Raw genomic sequence first — 12,481 nt, forward strand, 5'->3', positions numbered from 1 at the left:
ACAGATCATACAGTTATATACAGATCATACAGTTATACAGATCACACAGTTATACAGATCATACAGTTATACAGATCATACAGTTACATACAGATCATACAGTTATACAGATCATACAGTTATATACAGATCATACAGTTACATACAGATCATACAGTTATACAGATCATACAGTTATATACAGATCATACAGTTACATACAGATCATACAGTTATACAGATCATACAGTTATATACAGATCATACAGTTATACAGATCATACAGTTATACAGATCATACAGTTATACACAGATTCATACAGTTATATACAGATTCATACAGTTACATACAGATCATACAGTTATACACAGATCATACAGTTATATACAGATCATACAGTTATACAGATCATACAGTTATACAGATCACACAGTTATACAGATCATACAGTTACATACAGATCATACAGTTATATACAGATCATACAGTTATACAGATCATACAGTTATACAGATCACACAGTTATACAGATCATACAGTTATATACAGATCATACAGTTATATACAGATCATACAGTTATACAGATCATACAGTTATACAGATCACACAGTTATACAGATCATACAGTTACATACAGATCATACAGTTATACAGATCATACAGTTATACACAGATTCATACAGTTATATACAGATTCATACAGTTATACAGATCATACAGTTATACAGATCATACAGTTATATACAGATCATACAGTTATACAGATCATACAGTTATATACAGATCATACAGTTATACAGATCATACAGTTATACACAGATCATACAGTTATACACAGATCATACAGTTACATACAGATCATACAGTTATACACAGATCATACAGTTATATACAGATCATACAGTTATACAGATCATACAGTTATATACAGATCATACAGTTATACACAGATCATACAGTTATATACAGATCATACAGTTACATACAGATCATACAGTTATATACAGATTCATACAGTTATACAGATCATACAGTTATATACAGATCATACAGTTATACACAGATCATACAGTTATATACAGATCATACAGTTATACAGATCATACAGTACATACAGATCATACAGTTATACACAGATCATACAGTTATACAGATCATACAGATCATACAGTTATATACAGATTCATACAGTTACATACAGATCATACAGTTATACAGATCATACAGTTACATACAGATCATACAGTTATATACAGATCATACAGTTATACAGATCATACAGTTATATACAGATTCATACAGTTACATGCAGATCATACAGTTATACAGATCATACAGTACATACAGATCATACAGTTATACACAGATCATACAGTTATACAGATCATACAGATCATACAGTTATATACAGATTCATACAGTTACATACAGATCATACAGTTATACAGATCATACAGTTACATACAGATCATACAGTTATATACAGATCATACAGTTATATACAGATCATACAGTTATACAGATCATACAGATCATACAGTTATATACAGATTCATACAGTTACATACAGATCATACAGTTATACAGATCATACAGTTACATACAGATCATACAGTACATACAGATCATACAGTTATACACAGTTTCATACAGTTATATACAGATCATACAGTTATACAGATCATACAGTTATATACAGATTCATACAGTTATACAGATCATACAGTTATATACAGATCATACAGTTATACAGATCATACAGTTATATACAGATTATACAGTTATACACAGATCATACAGTTATACACAGTTTCATACAGTTATATACAGATCATACAGTTATACAGATCATACAATTATATACAGATCATACAGTTATACAGATCATACAGTTATACAGATCATACAGTTACATACAGATCATACAGTTATACAGATCATACAGTTATACAGATCATACAGTTATATACAGATCATACAGTACATACAGATCATACAGTTATACACAGTTTCATACAGTTATATACAGATCATACAGTTATACAGATCATACAGTTATACAGATCATACAGTTATACAGATCATACAGTTATATACAGATCATACAGTACATACAGATCATACAGTTATACACAGTTTCATACAGTTATATACAGATCATACAGTTATACAGATCATACAGTTATATACAGATTCATACAGTTATACAGATCATACAGTTATATACAGATCATACAGTTACATACAGATCATACAGTTATACAGATCATACAGTTATATACAGATCATACAGTTATACACAGATTCATAAAGTTACATACAGATCATACAGTTATACAGATCATACAGTTATATACAGATCATACAGTTACATACAGATCATACAGTTATATACAGATCATACAGTTATACAGATCATACAGTTATATACAGATTCATACAGTTACATACAGATCATACAGTTATACAGATCATACAGTTACATACAGATCATACAGTTATATACAGATCATACAGTTATACAGATCATACAGTACATACAGATCATACAGTTATACACAGTTTCATACAGTTATATACAGATCATACAGTTATACAGATCATACAGTTATATACAGATTCATACAGTTATACAGATCATACAGTTATATACAGATCATAGAGTTATACAGATCATACAGTTATATACAGATCATACAGTTATACACAGATCATACAGTTATACACAGTTTCATACAGTTATATACAGATCATACAGTTATACAGATCATACAGTTATACATATCACACAGTTACATACAGATCATACAGTTATATACAGATCATACAGTTATACAGATCACACAGTTATACAGATCATACAGTTATACAGATCATACAGTTACATACAGATCATACAGTTATACAGATCATACAGTTACATACAGATCATACAGTTATACAGATCATACAGTTATATACAGATCATACAGTTACATACAGATCATACAGTTATATACAGATCATACAGTTATACAGATCATACAGTTATATACAGATCATACAGTTACATACAGATCATACAGTTATACAGATCATACAGTTATATACAGATCATACAGTTATACACAGATCATACAGTTATATACAGATCATACAGTTATACACAGATCATACAGTTATATACAGATCATACAGTTATACAGATCATACAGTTATACACAGATTCATAAAGTTACATACAGATCATACAGTTATACAGATCATACAGTTATATACAGATCATACAGTTATACAGATCATACAGTTATACACAGATTCATACAGTTACATACAGATCATACAGTTATACAGATCATACAGTTATACACAGATCATACAGTTATACAGATCATACAGTTATATACAGATCATACAGTTACATACAGATCATACAGTTATACAGATCATACAGTTATATACAGATCATACAGTTATACACAGATTCATAAAGTTACATACAGATCATACAGTTATACAGATCATACAGTTATATACAGATCATACAGTTATACAGATCATACAGTTATATACAGATCATACAGTTATACAGATCATACAGTACATATAGATCATACAGTTATACACAGATTCATACAGTTACATACAGATCATACAGTTATACAGATCATACAGTTATACACAGATTCATACAGTTATATACAGATCATACAGTTATACAGATCATACAGTTATACAGATCATACAGTTATACACAGATTCATACAGTTATATACAGATCATACAGTTACACAGATCATACAGTTACATACAGATCATACAGTTATACAGATCATACAGTTATACACAGATTCATACAGTTATATACAGATCATACAGTTATACAGATCATACAGTTATACAGATCATACAGTTATATACAGATCATACAGTTACATACAGATCATACAGTTATACAGATCATACAGTTACATACAGATCATACAGTTATATACAGATCATACAGTTATACAGATCACACAGTTATACAGATCATACAGTTATACAGATCATACAGTTATATACAGATCATACAGTTATACAGATCATACAGTTATATACAGATCATACAGTTACATACAGATCATACAGTTATACAGATCATACAGTTATATACAGATCATACAGTTATACACAGATCATACAGTTATATACAGATCATACAGTTATACACAGATCATACAGTTATATACAGATCATACAGTTATACAGATCATACAGTTATACACAGATTCATAAAGTTACATACAGATCATACAGTTATACAGATCATACAGTTATATACAGATCATACAGTTATACAGATCATACAGTTATATACAGATCATACAGTTATACAGATCATACAGTTATACACAGATTCATACAGTTACATACAGATCATACAGTTATACAGATCATACAGTTATACACAGATCATACAGTTATACAGATCATACAGTTATATACAGATCATACAGTTACATACAGATCATACAGTTATACAGATCACATAGTTATATACAGATCATACAGTTATACACAGATTCATAAAGTTACATACAGATCATACAGTTATACAGATCATACAGTTATATACAGATCATACAGTTATACAGATCATACAGTTATATACAGATCATACAGTTATACAGATCATACAGTTATACAGATCATACAGTTATACACAGATCATACAGTTATACAGATCATACAGTTATACAGATCATACAGTTATATACAGATCATACAGTTATACACAGATTCATACAGTTACATACAGATCATACAGTTATACAGATCATACAGTTATACACAGATTCATACAGTTATATACAGATCATACAGTTATACAGATCATACAGTTATACAGATCATACAGTTATACACAGATTCATACAGTTATATACAGATCATACAGTTACACAGATCATACAGTTACATACAGATCATACAGTTATACAGATCATACAGTTATACACAGATTCATACAGTTACATACAGATCATACAGTTATACAGATCATACAGTTATACAGATCATACAGTTATATACAGATCATACAGTTACATACAGATCATACAGTTATATACAGATCATACAGTTATACAGATCATACAGTTATACAGATCATACAGTTATACACAGATTCATACAGTTATACAGATCATACAGTTATATACAGATCATACAGTTATACAGATCATACAGTTATATACAGATCATACAGTTATACAGATCATACAGTTATACACAGATTCATACAGTTATATACAGATCATACAGTTACATACAGATCATACAGTTATACAGATCATACAGTTATACAGATCATACAGTTATACACAGATTCATACAGTTACATACAGATCATACAGTTATACAGATCATACAGTTATACAGATCATACAGTTACATACAGATCATACAGTTATACAGATCATACAGTTATACAGATCATACAGTTATACACAGATTCATACAGTTACATACAGATCATACAGTTATACAGATCATACAGTTATACAGATCATACAGTTACATACAGATCATACAGTTATACAGATCATACAGTTATACACAGATCATACAGTTATATACAGATCATACAGTTATATACAGATCATACAGTTATACACAGTTTCATACAGTTATATACAGATCATACAGTTATACAGATCATACAGTTATACACAGATCATACAGTTATACAGATCATACAGTTATATACAGATCATACAGTTATACAGATCATACAGTTATACACAGTTTCATACAGTTGTATACAGATCATACAGTTATACAGATTCATACAGTTATATACAGATCATACAGTTACATACAGATCATACAGTTATACAGATCATACAGTTATATACAGATCATACAGTTATACACAGTTTCATACAGTTATATACAGATCATACAGTTATACAGATCATACAGTTATATACAGATCATACAGTTATACAGATCATACAGATCATACAGTTATATACAGATCATACAGTTATACAGATCATACAGTTATACAGATCATACAGTTATATACAGATCATACAGTTATACAGATCATACAGTTATACAGATCATACAGTTATACACAGTTTCATACAGTTATATACAGATCACACAGTTATACAGATCATACAGTTATACAGATCATACAGTTATACACAGTTTCATACAGTTATATACAGATCATACAGTTATACAGATCATACAGTTATATACAGATCATACAGTTATATACAGATCATACAGTTATACACAGTTTCATACAGTTATATACAGATCATACAGTTATACAGATCATACAGTTATACAGATCATACAGTTATATACAGATCATACAGTTACATACAGATCATACAGTCAGGCCAATAACTGGGGGACGTTCCCTCCCTGGGTAAGGTGTAAACACGTAACAATACAGACAAAAAAAACACAATAATGCTAGGTACAATCCGAGTCAGCAACAGCGGGAATATTAATAACCAAATCACAATCCAAATAGACGAGTCAATAAACAGGCAAGAAATCAGAAATACAAGAGGAGCAGCGACCAGCGAGGAGTCACAGAAACCCTGGCCACTTACAGGGAGCTCAGCCCTGCCACCGGTGGTAGGAGCAACAATTACAGGTCCACAGAGTTACCCCCTGCAGGACAGGCTCAGGGGGAGCGGCAGACATCAGGTCAGAGCCATAGAGCCTCGTTCACACTGCAGGACAGGCTCAGGGGGAGCGGCAGACATCAGGTCAGAGCCATAGAGCCTCGTTCACACTGCAGGACAGACTCAGGGGGAGCGGCAGACATCAGGTCAGAGCCATAGAGCCTCGTTCACACTGCAGGACAGGCTCAGGGGGAGGGGCAGACATCAGGTCAGAGCCATAGAGCCTCGTTCACACTGCAGGACAGGCTCAGGGGGAGGGGCAGACATCAGGTCAGACAGTGTAGAGCCTCGTTCACACTGCAGGACAGGCTCAGGGGGAGCGGCAGACATCAGTTTAGAGCCATAGAGCCTCGTTCACACTGCAGGACAGACTCAGGGGGAGCGGCAGACATCAGGTCAGAGCCATAGAGCCTCGTTCACACTGCAGGACAGACTCAGGGGGAGGGGCAGACATCAGGTCAGAGCCATAGAGCCTCGTTCACACTGCAGGACAGACTCAGGGGGAGCGGCAGACATCAGGTCAGAGCCATAGAGCCTCGTTCACACTGCAGGACAGACTCAGGGGGAGGGGCAGACATCAGGTCAGAGCCATAGAGCCTCGTTCACACTGCAGGACAGACTCAGGGGGAGCGGCAGACATCAGGTCAGAGCCATAGAGCCTCGTTCACACTGCAGGACAGACTCAGGGGGAGGGGCAGACATCAGGTCAGAGCCATAGAGCCTCGTTCACACTGCAGGACAGGCTCAGGGGGAGCGGCAGACATCAGGTCAGACAGTGTAGAGCCTCGTTCACACTGCAGGACAGACTCAGGGGGAGGGGCAGACATCAGGTCAGAGCCATAGAGCCTCGTTCACACTGCAGGACAGACTCAGGGGGAGCGGCAGACATCAGGTCAGAGCCATAGAGCCTCGTTCACACTGCAGGACAGGCTCAGGGGGAGCGGCAGACATCAGGTCAGAGCCATAGAGCCTCGTTCACACTGCAGGACAGACTCAGGGGGAGGGGCAGACATCAGGTCAGACAGTGTAGAGCCTCGTTCACACTGCAGGACAGGCTCAGGGGGAGGGGCAGACATCAGGTCAGACAGTGTAGAGCCTCGTTCACACTGCAGGACAGACTCAGGGGGAGGGGCAGACATCAGGTCAGACAGTGTAGAGCCTCGTTCACACTGCAGGACAGGCTCAGGGGGAGGGGCAGACATCAGGTCAGAGCCATAGAGCCTCGTTCACACTGCAGGACAGGCTCAGGGGGAGCGGCAGACATCAGGTCAGAGCCATAGAGCCTCGTTCACACTGCAGGACAGACTCAGGGGGAGCGGCAGACATCAGGTCAGAGCCATAGAGCCTCGTTCACACTGCAGGACAGACTCAGGGGGAGCGGCAGACATCAGGTCAGAGCCATAGAGCCTCGTTCACACTGCAGGACAGACTCAGGGGGAGGGGCAGACATCAGGTCAGAGCCATAGAGCCTCGTTCACACTGCAGGACAGACTCAGGGGGAGGGGCAGACATCAGGTCAGAGCCATAGAGCCTCGTTCACACTGCAGGACAGACTCAGGGGGAGCGGCAGACATCAGGTCAGTGCCATAGAGCCTCGTTCACACTGCAGGACAGACTCAGGGGGAGGGGCAGACATCAGGTCAGAGCCATAGAGCCTCGTTCACACTGCAGAACAGACTCAGGGGGAGGGGCAGACATCAGGTCAGAGCCATAGAGCCTCGTTCACACTGCAGGACAGACTCAGGGGGAGCGGCAGACATCAGGTCAGACAGTGTAGAGCCTCGTTCACACTGCAGGACAGGCTCAGGGGGAGCGGCAGACATCAGGTCAGAGCCATAGAGCCTCGTTCACACTGCAGGACAGGCTCAGGGGGAGCGGCAGACATCAGGTCAGAGCCATAGAGCCTCGTTCACACTGCAGGACAGACTCAGGGGGAGGGGCAGACATCAGGTCAGAGCCATAGAGCCTCGTTCACACTGCAGGACAGACTCAGGGGGAGCGGCAGACATCAGGTCAGTGCCATAGAGCCTCGTTCACACTGCAGGACAGACTCAGGGGGAGGGGCAGACATCAGGTCAGAGCCATAGAGCCTCGTTCACACTGCAGGACAGACTCAGGGGGAGGGGCAGACATCAGGTCAGATAGCGTAGAGCCTCGTTCACACTGCAGGACAGACTCAGGGGGAGGGGCAGACATCAGGTCAGAGCCATAGAGCCTCGTTCACACTGCAGGACAGGCTCAGGGGGAGCGGCAGACATCAGGTCAGAGCCATAGAGCCTCGTTCACACTGCAGGACAGACTCAGGGGGAGGGGCAGACATCAGGTCAGAGCCATAGAGCCTCGTTCACACTGCAGGACAGACTCAGGGGGAGGGGCATACATCAGGTCAGAGCCATAGAGCCTCGTTCACACTGCAGGACAGACTCAGGGGGAGGGGCAGACATCAGGTCAGAGCCATAGAGCCTCGTTCACACTGCAGGACAGACTCAGGGGGAGCGGCAGACATCAGGTCAGAGCCATAGAGCCTCGTTCACACTGCAGGACAGACTCAGGGGGAGGGGCAGACATCAGGTCAGAGCCATAGAGCCTCGTTCACACTGCAGGACAGACTCAGGGGGAGGGGCAGACATCAGGTCAGAGCCATAGAGCCTCGTTCACACTGCAGGACAGACTCAGGGGGAGGGGCAGACATCAGGTCAGAGCCATAGAGCCTCGTTCACACTGCAGGACAGACTCAGGGGGAGCGGCAGACATCAGGTCAGTGCCATAGAGCCTCGTTCACACTGCAGGACAGACTCAGGGGGAGGGGCAGACATCAGGTCAGAGCCATAGAGCCTCGTTCACACTGCAGGACAGACTCAGGGGGAGGGGCAGACATCAGGTCAGATAGCGTAGAGCCTCGTTCACACTGCAGGACAGACTCAGGGGGAGGGGCAGACATCAGGTCAGAGCCATAGAGCCTCGTTCACACTGCAGGACAGGCTCAGGGGGAGCGGCAGACATCAGGTCAGTGCCATAGAGCCTCGTTCACACTGCAGGACAGACTCAGGGGGAGGGGCAGACATCAGGTCAGAGCCATAGAGCCTCGTTCACACTGCAGGACAGACTCAGGGGGAGGGGCAGACATCAGGTCAGATAGCGTAGAGCCTCGTTCACACTGCAGGACAGACTCAGGGGGAGGGGCAGACATCAGGTCAGATAGCGTAGAGCCTCGTTCACACTGCAGGACAGACTCAGGGGGAGGGGCAGACATCAGGTCAGAGCCATAGAGCCTCGTTCACACTGCAGGACAGACTCAGGGGGAGGGGCAGACATCAGGTCAGACAGTGTAGAGCCTCGTTCACACTGCAGGACAGACTCAGGGGGAGGGGCAGACATCAGGTCAGAGCCATAGAGCCTCGTTCACACTGCAGGACAGACTCAGGGGGGGGGGGGCAGACATCAGGTCAGACAGTGTAGAGCCTCGTTCACACTGCAGGACAGACTCAGGGGGAGGGGCAGACATCAGGTCAGAGCCATAGAGCCTCGTTCACACTGCAGGACAGACTCAGGGGGAGGGGCAGACATCAGGTCAGAGCTATAGAGCCTCGTTCACACTGCAGGACAGACTCAGGGGGAGGGGCAGACATCAGGTCAGAGCCATAGAGCCTCGTTCACACTGCAGGACAGACTCAGGGGGAGGGGCAGACATCAGGTCAGATAGTGTAGAGCCTCGTTCACACTGCAGGATGGTGATAACTCAGCGTCTGCTCATCCTAGCAGCACGGACAGAGGAGACGGCAGACGTGACACACACATTCTTACACACATGATTGGGTCAGTCAGGTGGCACCGTGGTACCAGCCAGCACCCGCATACATCCAGCACTCCCCAGATGTGGGGCGCAGCCTCAGGTCTTACCATTTCGGGTGGAGGAATTCATCTTAGGATTTGCATCATTTGGGCTGAAAATAAAACAGAAAAATCACAAAAACAGAGAAGACTGTGACGTTGCACACATCAGGGGCCTCAATCCGCTGGACCCCCCCTGCAACACATTATACGACGGAGCAGCGGACTCCAGGATCCAGATAGAGAGTGTGGCCCTCATAACATTGTGGGCTGTATCCTCCCCTCCTGCAGAGCGCCCTCTGCCCCTATGATAACACTTCCTGCCCTCCCTATCACACGGGTCGGTCCCTGTGGGGGATGGTCTCCATATAGTCTGATCCCAGTTATTGGATTTTGTGGCCTTTACTTACCCTTTGCGTCGCTTGTGTATGATGAGCAGGTAAATTATTGCTGCGATAAGAAGCAGCAGCAGCAGCGCAGCGACCACCACCCCGACCACCATGGCTGAATCTTTACTGTCCGAGTCTCCGGTAGAACCTTCTGCAAAAGACAATGGGGCTTAATCACAAAGGGGCGCGCTGATCTTTAGTCGGACTGTGCACCTTTTTCAGGGCTAAACTGCTTGTACAGGTATAAGAAGTGTGGCGCATGTGATCGTTTTTTAGCGCAGCGGCGCTGCTTCCATGCGACACAAGTTATAGGGCGTGCCAGGGGACGGTCCGACTGATTTAGACCGAGTGTGGGATCTATAATGCAAATTGTGTCGCGTCCAATGCACTTACATGCACCAGGAAGAAGAAGGTGAACTCCGGGGACCTGAGCGGGGAAGCGACACATGCAGGATATCGGGTGAAGGATCTTAGTGACTCCCTGCACAGCACATTATACACGGACAATGCACTTACATGCACCAGGAAGAAGGTGAACTCCAGGGACCTGAGCGGGGAAGCGACACATGCAGGATATCGGGGGCACGATCTTAGTGACTCCCCGCACATCGCATTATACACGGACAATGCACTTACATGCACCAGGAAGAAGAAGGTGAACTCCGGGGACCTGAGCGGGGAAGTGACACATGCAGGATATCGGGTGCATGATCTTAGTGACTCCCCGCACAGCGCATTATACACGGACAATGCACTTACATGCACCAGGAAGAAGAAGGTGAACTCCGGGGACCTGAGCGGGGAAGCGACCCATGCAGGATATCGGGGGCACGATCTTAGTGACTCCCCGCACATCGCATTATACATGGACAATGCACTTACATGCACCAGGAAGAAGAAGGTGAACTCCTGGGACCTGAGCGGGGAAGCGACACATGCAGGATATCAGGCGCAGGATCTTAGTGACTCTCCGCACAGCGCATTATACACGGACAATGCACTTACATGCACCAGGAAGAGGAAGGTGAACCCCGGGGACCTGAGCGGGGAAGCGACACATGCAGGATATGGGTGCAGGATCTTAGTGACTCCCCGCACAGCGCATTATACACGGTCAATGCACTTACATGCACCAGGAAGAAGAAGGTGAACTCCTGGGACCTGAGCGGGGAAGCGACACATGCAGGATATCAGGCGCAGGATCTTAGTGACTCTCCGCACAGCGCATTATACACGGACAATGCACCATCCTGTAAGTAAATGTGCCCCAATGTGTAGTCTCAGCCTAGTCTGGGACCTTTGGGATTGTCTTCCAAGTCACCTATCAGCGCACCTCCCTTCCGGTCACTATCCCTCTGTCTGGACATGTAAGGTGACAATGCGCTGAGCATTATGGGTCTTGTAATCATCATTTTCCTTCAGCTCGTATCTATACCTCCCAATCATCCTGGATTTGTTGGAATTGGCCTCGATTTTGGCTGATGTCCCAGTGGGTGGGTGTCATGTCCAGATTCCAGAGCTAAAATCTCCTGATGAATCAATCTCAGCTCTCTTCCTGTGCCAGGACCTTCCCGTGCCAGGACCTTCCCGTGCCAGGACCTTCCTGTGC

The 12,481-nt window shown here is 42.7% G+C and overlaps 1 protein-coding gene across 3 annotated transcripts in view; it reads right to left on the reverse strand.

Moving 5' to 3' along the window:
• LOC140066213 (cell adhesion molecule CEACAM16-like) overlaps positions 1-12,481 on the reverse strand; it is a 77,576-nt gene that overhangs the window by 18,508 nt on the left and 46,587 nt on the right. For 2 of the 3 annotated variants that reach the window (XM_072113739.1, XM_072113740.1), the window contains 2 exons: positions 10,894-11,023; positions 10,553-10,596 (listed from right to left, as the gene is read on the reverse strand). The exons of the other annotated variant lie outside the window; for it this stretch is intronic. In XM_072113739.1, the coding sequence (XP_071969840.1) occupies positions 10,553-10,596; positions 10,894-11,023 (174 nt within the window). The remainder of the gene's footprint in view (positions 1-10,552; positions 10,597-10,893; positions 11,024-12,481) is intronic. 3 annotated transcript variants of the gene reach the window in all.

Source organism: Engystomops pustulosus, chromosome 6 (genome assembly GCF_040894005.1).
Source record: "Engystomops pustulosus chromosome 6, aEngPut4.maternal, whole genome shotgun sequence".
Lineage (NCBI taxonomy): Eukaryota > Metazoa > Chordata > Amphibia > Anura > Leptodactylidae > Engystomops > Engystomops pustulosus.